This window comes from Nerophis lumbriciformis, linkage group LG32, assembly GCF_033978685.3.
Source record: "Nerophis lumbriciformis linkage group LG32, RoL_Nlum_v2.1, whole genome shotgun sequence".
Lineage (NCBI taxonomy): Eukaryota > Metazoa > Chordata > Actinopteri > Syngnathiformes > Syngnathidae > Nerophis > Nerophis lumbriciformis.
Window position 1 is genome coordinate 2,499,536 of NC_084579.2, and position 24,228 is coordinate 2,523,763.

Genomic DNA, 24,228 nt, shown 5'->3' on the forward strand with positions numbered 1-24,228 from the left:
TTTTCGATTAATCTATAGATTATTTTTCCTTTTACCGATTTTTTTTTTAATTTAAAATGAAGAGGAAAAAATAAATGTAGGCCAGTTTTTTCAAAAGGCATGGCTTTTATTTACAAAAAAAAAAGTATGGCCACTCAGTCAACATTGACAACAACATGACAAAATATTCTGTAACAATGTAAACATTTAAAACTTTTAACATTTAACAAAATTAAAAGTAGCTTACTTGCTTTTTAATGTGCAAATATAAAAGTAAACATCCAGTGCAAATCTTAATATTCTGGAATAGTATAAGCATTTCAAAAGTAAAAGTATTGCTTATTTTGCTTTAAAATGTGCAAAAATAAAGATAAACATCCAATACAAAAAAGTGCAAAACGGAAATATTCTGTAACAAGTGTAAACATTTCAACAAAAGTAAAAGTATTGCTTATTTGCTAAAATGTGCAAAAATAAAGCTAAACATCCAATACAAAAAAGTGCAAAACGGAAATATTCTGTAACAAGTGTAAACATTTCAACAAAAGTAAAAGTATTGCTTATTTGCTAAAATGTGCAAAAATAAAGCTAAACATCCAATACAAAAAAGTGTACAGTGTAAACATTTCAACAAAAGTAAAAGTATTGCTTATTTTGCTTAATAACACAACAATGATAGTATGATTAAAGTGAAAGTTAATTGTTGGTTTGTACATAGTATATGTAACTGTTAATGTTGTAAAAGGTATTTGCACAACTAATTAACGTTAGCGTTTGTGACACGTCTTGTGCCGTGGGGTTCTTTCAGGACCGACAGACTGAACGCCAGACGGCTTTGCCAGGTTTACAATCTTTTGATTTTACACAAAGTCTTTTCTCTTCCAACTGCGCGGATCGCGCACCTGGGCACGATTGCGGCGTCGCTCCCGGCGCGCCCCGCCTCGCCGCTCGCTCGCCGCTCGCTCGCCGCCGCCGCCTCTCCACAGCGTTAAAGAGGAGGGCGTCTTTGTAAACACTGAACAGGCACGCCAAACGCGCCTCTCAGAGCGAAACGGTGTTTTAGTTTATGAATTTACAACGCAGATACAAATGACACATTCATGTTTTTGTGTAATAATGACAACGTATACGCACGCGGACGATTGACTTGTTGATGGTGATGGCAAGAACGCTGTCGGGGGTTTTCTTTTCAAATGTTCGTTCATAGCCGTTGTGCTGCTATGATAGGCCATTTCCGCTCGACACAGTGTGCATACAACAACATTATTAGGCCGTTTATTGAAATACTCCCACACTTTTGACGACTTTTGGCGTGCTTTTTTCCCCTCGCTCGCATCGTCTGCTTTGCGCTCCGCCATGACAGTAAAGTAGTGTGACGTAAATATGCGATGCGCCGACGCACAAAAACGGCGTCGACGTATTTACGTAACCGATGACGTCGACGCGTCGTTTCAGCCTTAATAGTATGTATATATTATTAATGTTGTAAATACACTTCTTTATACATCTAGAAAGGCTGATCCTAAAGAGGGAGGCATTTTTCGGAGGTCTCAAGAAGGTGAGAAATACAAGTGTGTGTGTGTGTGTGTGTGTGTGTGTGTGTGTGTGTGTGTGTGTGTGTGTGTGTGTGTGTGTGTGTGTGTGTGTGTGTGTGTGTGTGTGTGTGTGTGTGTGTGTGTGTGTGTATGTGTGTGTGTGTGAGATGGACGGGTATCAGCATGGATTAGTGTGTAAAGGTGTGTGTGTGTGTGTGCGTGTGTGTCGAGGCGGATTTCCATCCCTCTCTTGTCTCCTGCGCTCACACACACCAGCCTCGTCTCATCACCGTCATCATCTTCCTCGGAGACGGGCGCCGTTTTGTCATGGCAGCCTGACTCTGGCGCGCGTGTGTGTGTGTGTGTGTGTGTGTGTGTGTGTGTGTGTGTGTGTGTGTGTGTGTGTGTGCTTTTCCTCCCTCTCTCTCACTGTGCCATGCCATTTCTCCCGCAGGAAGCTGAGAGGTTCAATGGACTGTCGCTCCTATACTGGTAAGCTCTTTCCTTCTTACCTGTCTCTTGTTGTTGTTGTTGTTGTTGTTGTTGTTGTTGTCCTCCATCTTTGAGGGGTGTGGGTGACAGCAAGGTCACGTGACAACTTTTAAGACTAATGAACAGACTTTGTTGCAACTTTTTGTCATGAAATCATTCTTCCACGTCAGTAAATGTAAACATACAATGTGTGTATAAGAAGTGTGCGTGTGGCAGGCCCGGCCCTAACCAATCTGGCGCCCTAGGCAAGATTTTAGATGGCGCCCCCCCCACATCGGCAGTGAACTGTATATACTCACAAGAAACCAAATAGCTTTGTCTTTGACCTTTTTTTTTACTTAAAGAAAGCAAATTAACAATCAGAATAGTTAACAAGATAAAAAAAAATATGAATAAATAAATGAATGCAAAAAAAAAAAAATGAAATGAATATATGAAATACAATATTTTTTACATACATATTGCTTAATTAACGTTAATGATGTGCACTTTAACAACTAGGCTTACAACTATACCTAATATATAAAGGGGTGGAAAAGTGACTATTACCTGCAGGGCAAACATTAGCTAACCAGAAGGCAATAATGTAAACAAAAAATACCTGCTTAAAAGATCTAATACAAATGTCCCTGAGGAATGTAAGGTGGGAGTACTGTAATTACCTAACGTTACATAATTATTTTCCATAACAATTTAGCCCCCTCCACAATATTAACCCGACGTTAAAACAGAACTAGCTATTTATTGATTAGCAATTGCCGAATCATGTAACATTAGCTTAATGCTAAAAAGCCAGGTTACTATCACATTCTGTAACAGACAAATAATTTCATGTAGGCTAACGTTACCTACCTGCTACCTCTGTCTTTTCTCGTTTCTCCTCTTCTTTTCTCTTTTTTCTTCCCTGGGCACCTGACAGTTTTGGCCGTTTTGACATCTTGTGTTGATTTTTTGATGTGGTGACGTCCAAAAAGAGTCATGATACGGGAAGGGAGGGGGCGCACCGGTTGTAACAAATAATATTTCTATTATATAGGCTTTACTTTGCATTTTAATTAACGTGGGATTATTGTGTATTTAGAAATAATAGTACCAACTTTTTTTTTCTTCTCTCCAACATTTGTGGCACTGGCGTGGCGCCCCCTGATGGACGGCGCCCTTAGCATTTGCCTATACGGCCTATGCCACGGGCCGGCCCTGGCGTGTGGCATTATCTAGTGTGTACAGGGGCTTGTGTTGTGTGTTGCATTGTCACACACGTTGTGTAGTGTTTACAGGGGCTTGTGTCATGAAATGATTGTTGTCACGAAGTTAATCTTTCCAGTAAAGACACAACAGGTCAGTAAATGTAAATATATAAGGTGTATATATGAAGTGTGCATGCGGCATTGTCGCACACATTGTGTAGTGTGTGTACAGGGGCTTGTGTTGTCGCTGGGCTCGGTGTGTGTGTGTGTGTGTGTGTGTTGTGCGATGCTAATCGGTGATTATTGGCGGGACTTAAGTGATCACTTTAATTGCTCCTTTGTGTGCCGCCAGCTCGTTAAGTAGCACATGCTTGGTGGGAGTGTGTCTTTGACTACCTCATGACTCTATCAAGATGACACATGGATGGATGATGGAGGCATTCAGGATGGATGGACGGATGGATGAATCCAGGATGGATGGATCTAGGATGGACGGATGGATGGATCCAGGATGGATGGATTGATGGATCTATCCAGGATGGATAGATCTATCCAGGATGGATGGATTGATGGATCTATCCAGGAAAGATGGATCTATCCAGGATGGATGGATAGATAGATGGATCCAGGATGGATAGATAGATTCAGATAGATGGATGGATACATAGATATATACAGGTAAAAGCCAGTAAATTAGAATATTTGGAAAAACTTGATTTATTTCAGTAATTGCATTCAAAAGGTGTAACTTGTACATTATATTTATTCATTGCACACAGACTGATGCATTCAAATGTTTATTTCATTTAATTTTGATGATTTGAAGTGGCAACAAATGAAAATCCAAAATTCCGTGTGTCACAAAATTAGAATATTACTTAAGGCTAATACAAAAAAGGGATTTTTAGAAATGTTGGCCAACTGAAAAGTATGAAAATGAAAAATATGAGCATGTACAATACTCAATACTTGGTTGGAGCTCCTTTTGCCTCAATTACTGCGTTAATGCGGCGTGGCATGGAGTCGATGAGTTTCTGCCACTGCTCAGGTGTTATGAGAGCCCAGGTTGCTCTGATAGTGGCCTTCAACTCTTCTGCGTTTTTGGGTCTGGCATTCTGCATCTTCCTTTTCACAATACCCCACAGATTTTCTATGGGGCTAAGGTCAGGGGAGTTGGCGGGCCAATTTAGAACAGAAATACCATGGTCCGTAAACCAGGCACGGGTAGATTTTGAGCTGTGTGCAGGCGCCAAGTCCTGTTGGAACTTGAAATCTCCATCTCCATAGAGCAGGTCAGCAGCAGGAAGCATGAAGTGCTCTAAAACTTGCTGGTGGACGGCTGCGTTGACCCTGGATCTCAGGAAACAGAGTGGACCGACACCAGCAGATGACATGGCACCCCAAACCATCACTGATGGTGGAAACTTTACACTAGACTTCAGGCAACGTGGATCCTGTGCCTCTCCTGTCTTCCTCCAGACTCTGGGACCTCGATTTCCAAAGGAAATGCAAAATTTGCATGGTTGGGTGATGGTTTGGGGTGCCATGTCATCTGCTGGTGTCGGTCCACCAGAATGGATGGATTCATTGATTGATTGAAACTTTTATTAGTAGATTGCACAGTACAGTACATATTCAGTACAATTGACCACTAAATGGTAACACCCCAATAAGTTTTTCAACTTGTTTAAGTCCACGTTAATCAATTCATGGATAGATAGATAGATAGATAGATAGATAGATAGATAGATAGATAGATAGATAGATAGATAGATAGATAGATTTAGGACAGATGGATGGATACATAGATATATCCAGGATGGATTTATAGATAGATCCAGGATGGATGGATGGATGGATACATAGATAGATAGATTCAGGATAGATGGATGGCTACATAGATAGATATAGCCAGGATGGATAGATGGATTGATGGATAGATGTATAGATTCAGGATAGATGGATGGATACATGGATTCAGGATAGATGGATGGATACATAGATAGATATATCCAGGATGCATAGATGGATTGATGAATGGATAGATAGATAGATTCAGGATGGACGGATGGATTGCTGGATGGATAGATAGATAGATCCAGGATGGATGGATGGATGGATAGATAGATCCAGGATGGATGGATAAATGGATGGATTGTTTTCATGTGTTGTTTTTGCCTTTTGGTTGGGGACCCTTTGGGACTGTGTGACAAGGGTGGCACTTCCCTTTGGGACTGTGTGACAAGAGTGGCACTTCCCTTTGAGACTGTGTGACCAGGGTGACACTTCCCTTTGGGACTGTGTGACAAGGGTGGCACTTACCTTTTGGACTGTGTGACAAGGGTGGCACTTCCCTTTAGGACTGTGTGACAAGAGTGGCACTTCCCTTTGAGACTGTGTGACCAGGGTGACACTTCCCTTTGGGACTGTGGGACCAGGGTGGCACTTACCTTTTGGACTGTGTGACAAGGGTGGCACTTACCTTTTGGACTGTGTGACAAGGGTGGCACTTCCCTTTAGGACTGTGTGACAAGAGTGTCACTTCCCTTTGAGACTGTGTGACCAGGGTGACACTTCCCTTTGGGACTGTGTGACAAGGGTGGCACTTACCTTTTGGACTGTGTGACAAGGGTGGCACTTCCCTTTAGGACTGTGTGACAAGGGTGGCACTTCCCTTTGGGACTGTGTTACCAGGGTGACACTTCCCTTTGGGACTGTGGGACCAGGGTGGCACTTACCTTTTGGACTGTGTGACAAGGGTGGCACTTACCTTTGAGACTGTGTGACCAGGGTGGCACTTCCCTTTGGGGCTGTGTGACAAGGGTGGCACCTCCCTTTTGGACTGTGGGACAAGGGTGGCACTTTCCTGACTTCTACGGTGCTTTTTTGTGAACTTCTGGATCTGCCTCCCGGGAGCCTTTTGGCAGGGCTACGGAGCTGGTGCTGAGCGCCGGGACGGACAAGCTTCACAGTGTCCTCTCTGAATGAGCAGGTATCGGACGACTAGGTCTCCTTGGACACACCCTCGCTCATCCATGCAGACTGGACACTGGCCGAGAGTTGGTGGGCGGTTGAGGGTGGAGTCGGCTCTCTTGGTTGCTTTGTTGGGTCTGCTCCTGTCTCTTGGCCATGCTCCCCCACCCCAGCAGACGATGGCATGGAACACCACCACAGTGTGTGTGGGTGTTGAAATTATGTTTGGTTGCTTGACTATGCATGGTGCAATCGTGTGTGCGCAATGTATGTTATTGGTTGATTATTTGTTGTTTTACTTTGGTGACTGTGTGTAGAAGTGGCACTGCTGGAGTGGCACTGCTCTTTGTGTTCTTTGATGTTTCCCTCTTACACACATGTTTATGTGTGCTATGGCTATGAGGGTTTTTTTCCTCTTGGCCTCAGTCTGGACCCCCCTCTCCAGACACGTAGACTTATATCAAACACGTCACATGACACGTAGACTTATATCAAACAGGTCACATGACACGTAGACTTATATCAAACAGGTCACATGACTCGTAGACTTATATCAAACAGGTCACATGACACGTAGACTTATATCAAACAGGTCACATGACACGTAGACTTATATCAAACAGGTCACATGACACGTAGACTTATATTAAACAGGTCACATGACACGTAGACTTATATCAAACAGGTCACATGACACGTAGACTTATATCAAACAGGTCACATGACACGTAGACTTATATCAAACAGGTCACATGACACGTAGACTTATATCAAACAGGTCACATGACACGTAGACTTATATCAAACAGGTCACATGACACGTAGACTTATATCAAACAGGTCACATGACACGTAGACTTGTATCAAACAGGTCACATGACACGTAGACTTATATCAAACAGGTCACATGACACGTAGACTTATATCAAACAGGTCACATGACACGGAGAGTGTTTGGCTGATGTGTTGGGGCGGAGGCCAAAATGTGATTTCATGTGATGGCTTAGACACACACGCACACACAGTACACACACATTGTTCACACACACACACACACTGTTGTGTAGTCAAAGTGACTTGTGTGTGTGTCCTCAGGACCATCATGGGCCCACACGGCATCAGCCGAGCCGTCCACAGACTGGAGTTCTGCGACTGTAAGCGTGGCCTCGGTAAGCTCCTCCCCCTTCATCACCCTCCCACCCGACCCCAGAGGTCACGCCCCCTCGTGTGCGTGCAGGTGTGAAGGTAATCGGAGGCTGCCGAGACGTGACCGGGGAGGACTTTGGCGTCTACGTGAAGAGAGTGGTGGCGGGGGGACTGGCTGCCCTGGACGGTCACTATCTAGTCCCGCCTCCTCTACCTTGTCAACCCCCCCCCCCCCCCCTCACCCTCACCGTGTGTGTCTGCGTCCCAGGTCGGCTTAAGTCGGGTGACCTGATTCTGGACGTCAACAACATCAGCCTGATCGGGGTCACCAGCGAGAGGTGCCTGACACACTTGCTGCAAATAGACACTGTTACCATGGCGACGCACATACTGCAAATTAAATATGTGGGGGCCATTTTCATATTTTCATACTCTTTAGAGCTCTTCAAGTTATAAATTGTTGTTTTTTTCAGCACTTAAATATCTTCAGATCTGTCCATCCATATAAAGAAAAACTAAAAGTTGTAATTTGATGTGCTTTTTCACAAAGAAAACACACATTTTTTTATGGCAAAAACATAAAATATACAATATATTTGGTTAAAAAAATGTCAAAGTGTAATATTTGATGTGAAGTCATTGGAGCATTAAATATGTCAATAATTCATAACATTGATTTTGATGCATTATTATTTTTTCAGCAATGACAGTTTAAAAAAAATTTAATAAGTCATACATTTAGATTTGTTTTACTTTCAACACTCAAGTTTCTCGATCAATCCTGCGATTATAAGTTTTAATATTTATTTTTTTGTTAGTTTTATGCCCTTTTTGTCCAAAAAAATCCCCCGTTTTTTAAACACAAATTAAGCAATGTCTTCCAAAAAAAAGTGTAATAATTGACGTGAAGTAATTGAAGCCTTAAATAGATCAATAATTCATAACATTGATTTTGATTTATTATTATTTTTGAGCAATGTCAGCTTAAAAAAAGATTACACTAAAATCCTTGGGGATCCAAAAGGGTCCCACTCATAAAAATGTTAAAAAAAAGTCATACATTTTTTTTTTTAATGTACTTTCAACACTCAAGTCTCTTGATCAATCCTGCGATCATAATTTTTTATTGTTTCTTTTTTTGTTAGTTTTATGCTCTTTTTGTCAAAAAAAACCCCTGTTTTTAAACACAAATTATGCAATGTTTTCCAAAAATTTTTTTTTATATTTGACGTGAAGTAATTGAATCCTTAAATAGATCAATAATTCATAACATTGATTTTGATTTATTATTATTTTTGAGCAATGTCGGCTTAAAAAAAGATTACACTAAAATCCTTGGGGATCCAAAAGGGTCCCACTCATAAAAGTGTTAAAGTAAGTTACACTTTTATTTATTTTTTAACCTTCGACGCTTAAATCCTCCATCCATCAATTATTAGTTTTTCTATTGTTTATTTGATGCCCATTTTGTCAAAGGAAGTAATTGTAGCGTTAAACATGTCAATAATTCATAACAACGTTGTTTTAAATTCATTATTATTTATGAGCAATGACAGTTTTATGGCATCTTTGTGTCATTAGTCAACTTTTTCTCCTGACATTTTACCTCGTTGATTGTTTTCCTACCCTTTTTTTTTTTCTTAATATTTGTCAAGAGTAAAAAAAAAAATAGGTGAGGACCACAAATGGCCCCCCGGCCGCACTTTGGACACACCAATGTTGACCAGGTGTGTTGTTTGTCTGCAGGGCGGTGGAGATCCTGAGGACGGCGTCCTTGTCCAATCACATGTCTCTGCTGGTTACCAGGGACGACGAGTCCAGGTGAACACACGGTCAGTGATGACATGTGACCATGGTCATGTGACGTCAGTGACGACATGTGACCAAGGTCATGTGACGTCAGTGACGACATGTGACCAAGGTCATGTGACGACATGTGACCAAGGTCATGTGACATGAGTTGAGGGCACATCCTGACACTCTGCTGTCCCGCGTGTTTCTGCACATCACTCCAATGCACCCTGACACCCTGGCCCCCGGGACCCGAGGGGGGCGGAGCCAAACAGGAGCTGACCTGACAGCCTGTGCACTCCTGACTTGTTGTGTCAGCGGTAGAGATGCGCGGATAGGCAATTTATTTCATCCGCAACCGCGTCAGAAAGTCGTCAACCATCCGCCATCCACCCGATGTAACGTTTGATCAGAACTGCACCCGCCCGCCATCCGCCCGCACCCGCCCGAAGTTTTATTTACGGAGGCAATAATTGAGCATGGATTTCCAATCGCACTGGCTGATCACATGGGACAGTTAAATGTTTGTAATGCAACCTTTAAAAATCATTACGCGGTGATCGCGGTCCCAAAAATAAACTTTTCTTGCATGATAATGTCCAGAAAAATTCGCTTTATATTACTATAGAGTCCTTTTAACGAATGAGTTTGATGGTTTATCACAAACCTTAAATGAAAGAAGTCCTTTGTTCTCCTGCACCATGCGCTTTGGCCTTGCTTCGTGTTTGGTGCGCAATCCTGTCGGCTGTATTTCACAGCACGACATACTGTTAAAAGTGTTTATACTATTTATGCTTTCAAGTCCAAGTTGAAGAAATCTTGTTAAATGTTGACAGCATAACTACCAAAATACAGAAGTATGTCCTTAATATTTTTGCAGTGCTATTTCTGTTGAAAAGTTCAAATGATTACATTAGAGATGTGATGTGCCACTTTTCAAGTGTCTGATGGCTTCAATTAATTTTCATTCATTTTTCATATTTTGAATTCTTTTGAAAGGTTTACAAAAAAACTACATTTGAATTGTAATTCCATGCTATTGACAGGACTATTAATTTTAATGAAGTTAGCTTACCATGTTTACAGTATGATCATTGTGATAGAAATGTGAATTTTAGGCACAGAATATTTTTTACAATTGAACAAGGCAGTAGATTATACAAGCTTGGACAGAAAGTTAATAATGACACCAATTTTTTTTTTAATGGAATTGTTTAGTACTGTTTTACCATTTGTTTACTGTAAAAAGTGTTTATACTTTCAATTAACAAATTGAAGTCTTGTGAAAGGTTGACAGGATAACTGGCATTAACTGTCAAAATAATTTCAAACTATTGAAGTTAGCTTACAGAATAAACATGTCAATCAACCCATATGATTTTTGCTGTAATATTTTTGTTTTGAAAAGTCACTGTGACTGATAGAAAAGTGATGGTTTTAGCAACATTTTAACCTGTCTGAATGCTAATAATCATTTTGCGTCGGGGGGCGAAGCCCTGAACCCTCCACCAGGACTTTGTCCTGGACCTACCGGGGCCTGCGGCCCTTGGACCCTGGCTACTAGGTTTTTCTGATTTCAAAAGTTGGCAGGTATGGTGAGGTTATAAAGCTTTTGCCTGTTAAAGAAAGGAGACTGATCCAATGCAGCACAGACTTTCGCGTGCCACGCTGTCACGGCCCAGACGCACACCAGTGCGCAATCATATGGGAGCCGCGCTGAGCGCACCTCCAAGCGCGTCTCGCTGCCGGCGACGGCCGGGTATATGGGCCCGACGCTCCAGCGCCATCCATTTTCAGGGCTAGTTGATTCGGCAGGTGGGTTGTTACACACTCCTTAGCGGGTTCCGACTTCCATGGCCACCGTCCTGCTGTCTATATCAACCAGGGTGAGCCCCACCCCCTTCGTGAGCGCACTGCGCGCGGAGTGACCCCTGTTACGTGCCCCCGGCAACAGGGGTGGCGGGCAGGTAAGCTGCGCGGGCGGAGCGCGCGGAGTGACCCCTGTTACGAGCCCCCGGCCACGGGGGTGGCGGGCAGGCAAGCTGCCTACCTGCTGCGCGTGACGCCGGCCGTGGCGAAGGCGGACGAGGCGGTGGGCGCGGTAGTGACCCTGGACGTGCGTCGGGCCCTTCTCACGGATCGCCTCAGCTACGGCTCCCGGTGGGGCCCTCTCGGGGGAAGGGGCCTCGGTCCCGGACCCCGGCGAGGCGTCCCTTCTCCGCTCCGTAAAAGTGTCCATCTCTTTTCTTTTTTCTTCTTCTGTTGTGGCATATGCTGCAGGTGCCTGCTCGTTTTTCGTATGTGGGTAACAACATTTAACTATGTATATATATTTCCCAATTGGTTTAACTGCCACCCGCAAAAAAAAAAAAATCTAATTAATCCGCCCGACCCGACCCGCGCGCGGATAAAATCTTATTTTTTTTAATTTCATCCGCCCGATCCGCGGATAATCCGCGGACTCCGCGGTTGTGCCCGCAAACCGCGCATCTCTAGTCAGCGGCTCTTGCTTGACGTGTTGTGTATCCATTGGCGGCGCCCGTTAGCACTAGCTTAACTCCCGAACCCGCATTGTCATGTTCTGGACCGTCTGGTCTCAGCGGTCCACTTGGCTCGCATGTCAATGTCTCGCTAAAGCAGCGGTGTCCTGAATGCGGCTTGTCATTTTTTAATGGCACAATTGTTAGCATTCTGATATTAGCATTTGCTAATTTAGCAGGTATACACCTCAGCATCAAATATTTCGTTACTTGACAAATGATACCTGTTAGCATGCTAATTTAGCATGTATACACCTCAGTTGTATGCTAACGTTAGCAGGGTAGCATTTTAAACACAATTTTTAGGTACACACCTTACTATTTTGGTTCTTGCCGCATGTTACAGGTAGTGTTTAAGCATGCTAACATTAGCATGCTAGATTTTTTGGGGGGATAATTTAGCAGGTATGCACCGCCGCATTAAATATTTTGTCATTTGACAAATCATACCTGTTAGCATGCTAGCTTTTTTTAAGCTAATTTTGTATGTATACACCTCAGTTATATTATGATACTTGAGGCATGCTGATGTTAGCAGGTTAGCATTTTAAACACATATTTCAGGTACACACCTCAGTATTTTGGTACTTGATGCATGCTACAGTTAGCATTTAAGCATGCTGCTATTTTTTTTTTAGCTATTTTAGCAGGCATACACCTCAGGGTTGTTTATTTTGTTACTTGACATATGATACCTGTCAGCATGATAACGTTAGTATGCTTGCTTTTTTTAAGCTAATTTTGTATGTATACATCTCAGTTATGTTACCTTAGGCATGCTAATGTTAGCAGGCTAGCATTTTAAACACATTTGTCAGGTACACACCTCAGTACTATATGTTGGTACTTGACGCGGTTAACATGTAAACATTAGCATGCTAGATTTTATTAGGCTAATTTAGCAGGTATACACCTCATTGTGTTGAGCATGCTAATATTATATCCTAGCTTAGTTAAGGTAATTTTTTATGTATTTACCTCAGTTATATAATGATACTTGAGGCATGCTAATGTTAGCAGGTTAGCATTTTAAACACATTTTTCAGGTACACACCTCCGTATTTTGGTACTTGATGCATGCTACAGTTAGCATTTAAGCATGCTGCTATTTTTTTTTTAGCTATTTTAGCAGGCATACACCTCAGGGTTGTTTATTTTGTTACTTGACATATGATACCTGTCAGCATGATAACGTTAGTATGCTTGCTTTTTTTAAGCTGATTTTGTATGTATACATCTCAGTTATGTTACCTTAGGCATGCTAATGTTAGCAGGCTAGCATTTTAAACACATTTGTCAGGTACACACCTCAGCACTATATGTTGGTACTTGACGCGGTTAACATTTAAGCATGTAAACATTAGCATGCTAGATTTTATTTAGCTAATTCAGCAGGTATACACCTCATTGTGTTGAGCATGCTAATATTATATCCTAGCTTTGTTAAGCTAATTTTTTATGTTTTTACCTCAGTTATATTATGTTACTTTAGGTATGCTAATGTTAGCAGGCTAGCATTTTAAACACATTTTTCAGGTACACACCTCAGCATTGTGGTACTTGACACATGTTACAGTTAGCATGTAAGCATTGTAAACATTAGCATGCTAACATTTATTTAGCCAATTTAGCAGGTGTACACCTCATTATGTTACTTGACGAATGATACCTGTTAGCATGCTAATTAGTATGCTAGCTTTGTTAAGCTGATTTTGCATGTATACACCTCAGCTACTTTAGGCATGCTAATGTTGGCAGGCTAGCATTTTAAACACATTGTTCAGGTACACACCTCAGAACTCTATTTTGGCACTTGACGCATGTTAGTTAGCATTTAAGCTAACATCATGCAATATTTTTTTTTGGTGATTCAGCAGGTATACACTTTATTGTTATACATTTTGCTATTTTACTAATGCTAACTGTTAGCATGCAATTGTTAGTTGTAGCTTTTTTTAGCTAAATGTATGCTAACTGTTAGCATTTCAGTTTAGCCTCGGTTCTTAAGCATTCACATGAACTTTGTACTGAAATTGCATTTTTTTGGGAGAAAAATGTAAGTATTGTATCAAAATGGCCCCTGCATCCTTGGATTTGTCAGTCTGTGGCCCCTCAGGGGACAAAGTTTGCCAAGGATAACGCTAACCCGAGGGATTCTGCGTCCTTCAGGCGGGAGTTTGTGGAGCTGATGGAGAAGTACGGCTCCGGCCCGTTCGCGTCTTCGGGTCTCATCTCGCCAACGCCGCTGTCAGCAGGTACTCCAGCAGCGCCGCCCGCTGGTGGCCCCCGAGAACCCCTGACTAAAGGCGGTCTTGTCTCGGCAGGGAAGCTGCCGGACACGTCTTCCTCCTCCTCCAGGTCTGAGAGCCCCCAGCTCCTCAGTCCCAAAGAGGGGGTTTGTAGCCACGCCCCCTCCTACAGGTGGGTCCCCGACACTCGAGACATCCTTTACCTTGCTGTGGTACAGGACTAGACCTCATCCAACCTTACTCTCCGCAGCGACCACGTCATCCAGCTGATCTGCATCGCCAAGGGAAGCGGACTGGGCCTCGCCATCAAGGGGGGCTCCAACCGTGCTGAGGGTCCCATGGTGTCCATCCAGGAGGTGGTGTGTGGAGGAGACTGCCAGAAGGTCAGCAGGGGGTCTTTGACTCATTAAACATGACGAGGGTTTATTTATCCCACGGTGCAGACATTCAGGTTCAAAAAGACCCAAATTAATTCACATGTCCAAAGTTGTGACCTCAGCTGAAATATTGAGATTCTAACACGCAGTTTTTTTATCTCTGTAAAAAAATGTAAATATTTTTTAAATATTTTCCGGGTTTTTTTTCCGTTTTTTCTCGACCTACACACACAGACAAACTCAGTGTCGAGTTAAATATCTGAAATAAAAGAAGACCCGTGAAATGGTGGTGTGTGTTAGTCCACCTGTCACCACTTCCTGGTGTGTGTTAGTCCACCTGTAAGCACTTCCTGGTGTGTGTTAGTCCACCTGTCACCACTTCCTGGTGTGTGTTAGTCCACCTGTAGCCACTTCCTGGTGTGTGTTAGTCCACCTGTAACCACTTCCTGGTGTGTGTTAGTCCACCTGTAACCACTTCCTGGTGTGTGTTAGTCCACCTGTAAGCACTTCCTGGTGTGTGGGAGTCCACCTGTAAGCACTTCCTGGTGTGTGTTAGTCCACATGTCACCACTTCCTGTTGTGTATGAGTCCACCTGTAAGCACTTCCTGGTGTGTGTTAGTCCACCTGTAACCACTTCCTGGTGTGTGTGAGTCCACCTGTAAGCACTTCCTGGTGTGTGTGAGTCCACCTGTAACCACTTCCTGGTGTGTTAGTCCACCTGTAACCACTTCCTGGTGTGTGTGAGTCCACCTGTAACCACTTCCTGGTGTGTTAGTCCACCTGTAACCACTTCCTGGTGTGTGTGAGTCCACCTGTAAGCACTTCCTGGTGTGTGTTAGTCCACCTGTAACCACTTCCTGGTGTGTGTGAGTCCACCTGTAGCCACTTCCTGGTGTGTTAGTCCACATGTAACCACTTCCTGGTGTGTGTGAGTCCACCTGTAAGCACTTCCTGGTGTGTGAGTCCACCTGTAGCCACTTCCTGGTGTGTTAGTCCACCTGTAAGCACTTCCTCGTGTGTGTTAGTCCACCTGTAACCACTTCCTGGTGTGTGTGAGTCCACCTGTAAGCACTTCCTGGTGTGTGAGTCCACCTGTAGCCACTTCCTGGTGTGTTAGTCCACCTGTAAGCACTTCCTCGTGTGTGTTAGTCCACCTGTAACCACTTCCTGGTGTGTGTTAGTCCACCTGTAACCACTTCCTGGTGTGTTAGTCCACCTGTAACCACTTCCTGGTGTGTGTGAGTCCACCTGTAACCACTTCCTGGTGTGTGTGAGTCCACCTGTAACCACTTCCTGGTGTGTGTTAGTCCACCTTGAAGCACTTCCTGGTGTGTGTTAGTCCACCTGTAAGCACTTCCTGGTGTGTGTTAGTCCACCTGTAAGCACTTCCTGGTGTGTGTTAGTCCACCTGTAAGCACTTCCTGGTGTGTGTTAGTCCACCTGTAAGCACTTCCTGGTGTGTGTGAGTCCACCTGTAAGCACTTCCTGGTGTGTGTTAGTCCACCTGTAAGCACTTCCTGGTGTGTGTTAGTCCACCTGTAAGCACTTCCTGGTGTGTGTGAGTCCACCTGTAAGCACTTCCTGGTGTGTGTTAGTCCACCTGTAACCACTTCCTGGTGTGTTCGTCCACCTGTAACCACTTCCTGGTGTGTTCATCCACCTGTAACCACTTCCTGGTGTGTGTTAGTCCACCTGTAACCACTTCCTGGTGTGTTAGTCCACCTGTAACCACTTCCTGGTGTGTGTGAGTCCACCTGTAAGCACTTCCTGGTGTGTGTGAGTCCACCTGTAAGCACGTCCTGGTGTGTGTTAGTCCACCTGTAACCACTTCCTGGTGTGTGTGAGTCCACTTGTAACCACTTCCTGGTGTGTGTTAGTCCACCTGTAACCACTTCCTGGTGTGTTAGTCCACCTGTAACCACTTCCTGGTGTGTTAGTCCACCTGTAACCACTTCCTGGTGTGTGTGAGTCCACCTGTAAGCACTTCCTGGTGTGTGTTAGTCCACCTGTAAGCACTTCCTGGTGTGTGTTAGTCCACCTGTAACCACTTCCTGGTGTGTCTGAGTCCACCTGTAACCACTCCCTGGTGTGTTAGTCCACCTGTAACCACTTCCTGGTGTGTTAGTCCACCTGTAACCACTTCCTGGTGTGTGTTAGTCCACCTGTAACCACTTCCTGGTGTGTTAGTCCACCTGTAACCACTTCCTGGTGTGTGTGAGTCCACCTGTAACCACTTCCTGGTGTGTTAGTCCACCTGTAACCACTTCCTGGTGTGTGTGAGTCCACTTGTAACCACTTCCTGGTGTGTGTTAGTCCACCTGTAACCACTTCCTGGTGTGTTAGTCCACCTGTAACCACTTCCTGGTGTGTTAGTCCACCTGTAACCACTTCCTGGTGTGTTAGTCCACCTGTAACCACTTCCTGGTGTGTGTGAGTCCACCTGTAGCCACTTCCTGGTGTGTTAGTCCACATGTAACCACTTCCTGGTGTGTGTGAGTCCACCTGTAAGCACTTCCTGGTGTGTGAGTCCACCTGTAGCCACTTCCTGGTGTGTTAGTCCACCTGTAAGCACTTCCTCGTGTGTGTTAGTCCACCTGTAACCACTTCCTGGTGTGTGTGAGTCCACCTGTAAGCACTTCCTGGTGTGTGAGTCCACCTGTAGCCACTTCCTGGTGTGTTAGTCCACCTGTAAGCACTTCCTCGTGTGTGTTAGTCCACCTGTAACCACTTCCTGGTGTGTGTTAGTCCACCTGTAACCACTTCCTGGTGTGTTAGTCCACCTGTAACCACTTCCTGGTGTGTGTGAGTCCACCTGTAACCACTTCCTGGTGTGTGTGAGTCCACCTGTAACCACTTCCTGGTGTGTGTTAGTCCACCTTGAAGCACTTCCTGGTGTGTGTTAGTCCACCTGTAAGCACTTCCTGGTGTGTGTTAGTCCACCTGTAAGCACTTCCTGGTGTGTGTTAGTCCACCTGTAAGCACTTCCTGGTGTGTGTTAGTCCACCTGTAAGCACTTCCTGGTGTGTGTGAGTCCACCTGTAAGCACTTCCTGGTGTGTGTTAGTCCACCTGTAAGCACTTCCTGGTGTGTGTTAGTCCACCTGTAAGCACTTCCTGGTGTGTGTGAGTCCACCTGTAAGCACTTCCTGGTGTGTGTTAGTCCACCTGTAACCACTTCCTGGTGTGTTCGTCCACCTGTAACCACTTCCTGGTGTGTTCATCCACCTGTAACCACTTCCTGGTGTGTGTTAGTCCACCTGTAACCACTTCCTGGTGTGTTAGTCCACCTGTAACCACTTCCTGGTGTGTGTGAGTCCACCTGTAAGCACTTCCTGGTGTGTGTGAGTCCACCTGTAAGCACGTCCTGGTGTGTTAGTCCACCTGTAACCACTTCCTGGTGTGTGTGAGTCCACTTGTAACCACTTCCTGGTGTGTGTTAGTCCACCTGTAACCACTTCCTGGTGTGTTAGTCCACCTGTAACCACTTTCTGGTGTGTTAGTCCACCTGTAACCACTTCCTGGTGTGTGTGAGTCCACCTGTAAGCACTTCCTGGTGTGTGTTAGTCCACCTGTAAGCACTTCCTGGTGTGTGTTAGTCCACCTGTAACCACTTCCTGGTGTGTGTGAGTCCACCTGTAACCACTCCCTGGTGTGTTAGTCCACCTGTAACCACTTCCTGGTGTGTTAGTCCACCTGTAACCACTTCCTGGTGTGTGTTAGTCCACCTGTAACCACTTCCTGGTGTGTTAGTCCACCTGTAACCACTTCCTGGTGTGTGTGAGTCCACCTGTAACCACTTCCTGGTGTGTTAGTCCACCTGTAACCACTTCCTGGTGTGTGTGAGTCCACTTGTAACCACTTCCTGGTGTGTGTTAGTCCACCTGTAACCACTTCCTGGTGTGTTAGTCCACCTGTAACCACTTCCTGGTGTGTTAGTCCACCTGTAACCACTTCCTGGTGTGTGTGAGTCCACCTGTAACCACTTCCTGGTGTGTGTTAGTCCACCTGTAAGCACTTCCTGGTGTGTTAGTCCACATGTAACCACTTCCTGGTGTGTGTGAGTCCACCTGTAACCACTTCCTGGTGTGTTAGTCCACCTGTAACCACTTCCTGGTGTGTGTGAGTCCACTTGTAACCACTTCCTGGTGTGTGTTAGTCCACCTGTAACCACTTCCTGGTGTGTTAGTCCACCTGTAACCACTTCCTGGTGTGTTAGTCCACCTGTAACCACTTCCTGGTGTGTGTGAGTCCACCTGTAACCACTTCCTGGTGTGTGTTAGTCCACCTGTAAGCACTTCCTGGTGTGTTAGTCCACCTGTAACCACTTCCTGGTGTGTTAGTCCACCTGTAACCACTTCCTGGTGTGTGTGAGTCCACCTGTAACCACTTCCTGGTGTGTGTGAGTCCACCTGTAACCACTTCCTGGTGTGTTAGTCCACCTGTAAGCACTTCCTGGTGTGTGTTGAAGGACGGCAGGCTGCAGGTAGGAGACCAGCTGGTGTCCATCAACAAGGAGTCTCTCATTGGAGTGACCTACGAGGAGGCCAGGAGCATCCTGACTCGCACCAAACTCAGGTCTTCCCTGCCATCTTGTCAATAATCATAATAACAATAATGAATGTGACCTCTTCTTCTTCTTCTTCTTCTTCTGTTCATGCTCCACACCGCAGACCTGATCCCACCGTGGAAGTGGCCTTCATCCGGCGGCGGACTTCCTCCAGCTCCGGCAGCGGGCCCCACAGTCCCATCTCCGTGCAGGGCTCTGGAGCCCAAGCGAGGCCCCCGGGTCTGATGGCAGGACCGCCCCTACCAGTGGTGGTCACCAAGATCACGTCCTGCAGGAACCCTGCCAGTGAGACCCTGCCCACGCTCAACCTCAGCCAGGTCAGCACGCTTCTTCTGGAATATTCTATGTAGACCTGTGACCACCTGCTGCACCACTACTACTACTAGTACTAGTACTAGTACTACTACTAGTACGTAGACATGTTACCACCTGCTGCACCACCACTACTTCTACTACTACTAATACTAGTTTTTAGTGGCTGACAGTGGCGTGGTGGTGTGCGGCATCAGTTAAGTACTACTTCTACTACTAGTAGTACTAGTTTTTAGTGGCTGACAGTGGTGTGGTGGTGTGCGGCATCAGTTAAGTACTACTTCTACTACTAGTACTAGTTTTTAGTGGCTGACAGTGGCGTGGTGGTGTGCGGCATCAGTTGAGTACTATTTCTACTACTACTCGTACTAGTTTTTAGTGGCTGACAGTGGCGTGGTGGTGTGCGGCATCAGTTGAATACTACTTCTACTACTACTAGTACTAGTTTTTAGTGGCTGACAGTGGCGTGGTGGTGTGCGGCATCAGTTGAGTACTATTTCTACTACTACTAGTACTAGTTTTTAGTGGCTGACAGTGGCGTGGTGGTGTGCGGCTTCAGTTGAGTACTACTACTACTAGTTTTTAGTGGCTGACAGTGGCGTGGTGGTGTGCGGCATCAGTTGAGTACTATTTCTACTACTACTAGTACTAGTTTTTAGTGGCTGACAGTGGCGTGGTGGTGTGCGGCATCAGTTGAGTACTATTTCTACTACTACTAGTACTAGTTTTTAGTGGCTGACAGTGGCGTGGTGGTGTGCGGCATCAGTTGAGTACTACTACTACTAGTTTTTAGTGGCTGACAGTGGCATGGTGGTGTGCGGCATCAGTTGAGTACTATTTCTACTACTACTAGTACTAGTTTTTAGTGGCTGACAGTGGCGTGGTGGTGTGCGGCATCAGTTGAGTACTATTTCTGCTACTACTAGTACTAGTTTTTAGTGGCTGACAGTGGCGTGGTGGTGTGCGGCATCAGTTGAGTACTATTTCTACTACTACTAGTACTAGTTTTTAGTGGCTGACAGTGGCGTGGTGGTGTGCGGCATCAGTTGAGTACTACTACTACTAGTTTTTAGTGGCTGACAGTGGCGTGGTGGTGTGCGGCATCAGTTAAGTACTACTTCTACTACTAGTAGTACTAGTTTTTAGTGGCTGACAGTGGTGTGGTGGTGTGCGGCATCAGTTAAGTACTACTTCTACTACTAGTACTAGTTTTTAGTGGCTGACAGTGGCGTGGTGGTGTGCGGCATCAGTTGAGTACTATTTCTACTACTACTCGTACTAGTTTTTAGTGGCTGACAGTGGCGTGGTGGTGTGCGGCATCAGTTGAATACTACTTCTACTACTACTAGTACTAGTTTTTAGTGGCTGACAGTGGCGTGGTGGTGTGCGGCATCAGTTGAGTACTATTTCTACTACTACTAGTACTAGTTTTTAGTGGCTGACAGTGGCGTGGTGGTGTGCGGCTTCAGTTGAGTACTACTACTACTAGTTTTTAGTGGCTGACAGTGGCGTGGTGGTGTGCGGCTTCAGTTGAGTACTACTACTACTAGTTTTTAGTGGCTGACAGTGGCGTGGTGGTGTGCGGCATCAGTTGAGTACTATTTCTACTACTACTAGTACTAGTTTTTAGTGGCTGACAGTGGCGTGGTGGTGTGCGGCATCAGTTGAGTACTATTTCTACTACTACTAGTACTAGTTTTTAGTGGCTGACAGTGGCGTGGTGGTGTGCGGCATCAGTTGAGTACTACTACTACTAGTTTTTAGTGGCTGACAGTGGCATGGTGGTGTGCGGCATCAGTTGAGTACTATTTCTACTACTACTAGTACTAGTTTTTAGTGGCTGACAGTGGCGTGGTGGTGTGCGGCATCAGTTGAGTACTATTTCTGCTACTACTAGTACTAGTTTTTAGTGGCTGACAGTGGCGTGGTGGTGTGCGGCATCAGTTGAGTACTATTTCTACTACTACTAGTACTAGTTTTTAGTGGCTGACAGTGGCGTGGTGGTGTGCGGCATCAGTTGAGTACTACTACTACTAGTTTTTAGTGGCTGACAGTGGCGTGGTGGTGTGCGGCATCAGTTAAGTACTACTTCTACTACTAGTAGTACTAGTTTTTAGTGGCTGACAGTGGTGTGGTGGTGTGCGGCATCAGTTAAGTACTACTTCTACTACTAGTACTAGTTTTTAGTGGCTGACAGTGGCGTGGTGGTGTGCGGCATCAGTTGAGTACTATTTCTACTACTACTCGTACTAGTTTTTAGTGGCTGACAGTGGCGTGGTGGTGTGCGGCATCAGTTGAATACTACTTCTACTACTACTAGTACTAGTTTTTAGTGGCTGACAGTGGCGTGGTGGTGTGCGGCATCAGTTGAGTACTATTTCTACTACTACTAGTACTAGTTTTTAGTGGCTGACAGTGGCGTGGTGGTGTGCGGCTTCAGTTGAGTACTACTACTACTAGTTTTTAGTGGCTGACAGTGGCGTGGTGGTGTGCGGCATCAGTTGAGTACTATTTCTACTACTACTAGTACTAGTTTTTAGTGGCTGACAGTGGCGTGGTGGTGTGCGGCATCAGTTGAGTACTATTTCTACTACTACTAGTACTAGTTTTTAGTGGCTGACAGTGGCGTGGTGGTGTGCGGCATCAGTTGAGTACTACTACTACTAGTTTTTAGTGGCTGACAGTGGCATGGTGGTGTGCGGCATCAGTTGAGTACTATTTCTACTACTACTAGTACTAGTTTTTAGTGGCTGACAGTGGCGTGGTGGTGTGCGGCATCAGTTGAGTACTATTTCTGCTACTACTAGTACTAGTTTTTAGTGGCTGACAGTGGCGTGGTGGTGTGCGGCATCAGTTGAGTACTATTTCTACTACTACTAGTACTAGTTTTTAGTGGCTGACAGTGGCGTGGTGGTGTGCGGCATCAGTTGAGTACTACTACTACTAGTTTTTAGTGGCTGACAGTGGCGTGGTGGTGTGCGGCATCAGTTGAGTACTATTTCTACTACTACTAGTACTAGTTTTTAGTGGCTGACAGTGGCGTGGTGGTGTGCGGCATCAGTTGAGTACTACTACTACTAGTTTTTAGTGGCTGACAGTGGCGTGGTGGTGTGCGGCATCAGTTGAGTACTACTACTACTAGTTTTTAGTGGCTGACAGTGACGTGGTGGTGTGCGGCATCAGTTGAGTACTACTTCTACTACTACTACTACTACTAGTTTTTAGTGGCTGACAGTGGCGTGGTGGTGTGCGGCATCAGTTAAGTACTACTTCTACTACTAGTACTAGTTTTTAGTGGCTGACAGTGGCGTGGTGGTGTGCGGCATCAGTTGAGTACTACTTCTACTACTACTACTACTAGTTTTTAGTGGCTGACAGTGGCGTGGTGGTGTACGGCATCAGTTGAGTACTACTTCTACTACTACTAGTTTTTAGTAGCTGACAGTGGCGTGGTGGTGTGCGGCATCAGTTGAGTACTACTTCTACTACTAGTACTAGTTTTTAGTGGCTGAAAGTGGCGTGGTGGTGTGCGGCATCAGTTGAGTACTACTTCTACTACTACTACTAGTACTAGTTTTTAGTGGCTGACAGTGGCGTGGTGGTGTGCGGCATCAGTTGAGTACTACTTCTACTACTACTAGTTTTTAGTAGCTGACAGTGGCGTGGTGGTGTGCGGCATCAGTTGAGTACTACTTCTACTACTAGTACTAGTTTTTAGTGGCTGAAAGTGGCGTGGTGGTGTGCGGCATCAGTTGAGTACTACTTCTACTACTACTACTAGTACTAGTTTTTAGTGGCTGACAGTGGCGTGGTGGTGTGCGGCATCAGTTAAGCACTACTTCTACAACTACTACTAGTTTTTAATGGCTGACAGTGGCGTGGTGGTGTGCAGCATCAGTTAAGTACTACGACTAATAGTACTAGTTGTTGTAGCTGACAGTGGCGTGGTGGTGTGCGGCATTAGTTAAGTACTACTTCTAGTACTAGTTTTTAGTGGCTGACAGTGGCGTGGTGGTGTGCGGCATCAGTTGAGTACTATTTCTACTACTACTAGTACTAGTTTTTAGTGGCTGACAGTGGCGTGGTGGTGTGCGGCATCAGTTGAGTACTATTTCTACTACTACTAGTACTAGTTTTTAGTGGCTGACAGTGGCGTGGTGGTGTGCGGCATCAGTTGAGTACTACTACTACTAGTTTTTAGTGGCTGACAGTGGCATGGTGGTGTGCGGCATCAGTTGAGTACTATTTCTACTACTACTAGTACTAGTTTTTAGTGGCTGACAGTGGCGTGGTGGTGTGCGGCATCAGTTGAGTACTATTTCTGCTACTACTAGTACTAGTTTTTAGTGGCTGACAGTGGCGTGGTGGTGTGCGGCATCAGTTGAGTACTATTTCTACTACTACTAGTACTAGTTTTTAGTGGCTGACAGTGGCGTGGTGGTGTGCGGCATCAGTTGAGTACTACTACTACTAGTTTTTAGTGGCTGACAGTGGCGTGGTGGTGTGCGGCATCAGTTAAGTACTACTTCTACTACTAGTAGTACTAGTTTTTAGTGGCTGACAGTGGTGTGGTGGTGTGCGGCATCAGTTAAGTACTACTTCTACTACTAGTACTAGTTTTTAGTGGCTGACAGTGGCGTGGTGGTGTGCGGCATCAGTTGAGTACTATTTCTACTACTACTCGTACTAGTTTTTAGTGGCTGACAGTGGCGTGGTGGTGTGCGGCATCAGTTGAATACTACTTCTACTACTACTAGTACTAGTTTTTAGTGGCTGACAGTGGCGTGGTGGTGTGCGGCATCAGTTGAGTACTATTTCTACTACTACTAGTACTAGTTTTTAGTGGCTGACAGTGGCGTGGTGGTGTGCGGCTTCAGTTGAGTACTACTACTACTAGTTTTTAGTGGCTGACAGTGGCGTGGTGGTGTGCGGCATCAGTTGAGTACTATTTCTACTACTACTAGTACTAGTTTTTAGTGGCTGACAGTGGCGTGGTGGTGTGCGGCATCAGTTGAGTACTATTTCTACTACTACTAGTACTAGTTTTTAGTGGCTGACAGTGGCGTGGTGGTGTGCGGCA

The 24,228-nt window shown here is 45.0% G+C and overlaps 1 protein-coding gene across 1 annotated transcript in view; it reads left to right on the top strand.

Annotated features, from left to right (window-relative positions):
* The first annotated feature begins 1,870 nt into the window (after nt 1-1,870).
* stxbp4 (syntaxin binding protein 4) overlaps nt 1,871-24,228 on the top strand; it is a 92,810-nt gene continuing 70,452 nt past the window's right edge. Inside the window, exons 1-10 of the mRNA XM_061926682.1 lie at nt 1,871-2,006; nt 7,262-7,335; nt 7,404-7,499; nt 7,581-7,650; nt 9,059-9,133; nt 13,813-13,898; nt 13,968-14,064; nt 14,143-14,275; nt 18,738-18,844; nt 18,940-19,153. Coding sequence (XP_061782666.1) covers nt 1,951-2,006; nt 7,262-7,335; nt 7,404-7,499; nt 7,581-7,650; nt 9,059-9,133; nt 13,813-13,898; nt 13,968-14,064; nt 14,143-14,275; nt 18,738-18,844; nt 18,940-19,153 — 1,008 coding nt within the window. The 5' untranslated portion in view covers nt 1,871-1,950. The remainder of the gene's footprint in view (nt 2,007-7,261; nt 7,336-7,403; nt 7,500-7,580; nt 7,651-9,058; nt 9,134-13,812; nt 13,899-13,967; nt 14,065-14,142; nt 14,276-18,737; nt 18,845-18,939; nt 19,154-24,228) is intronic.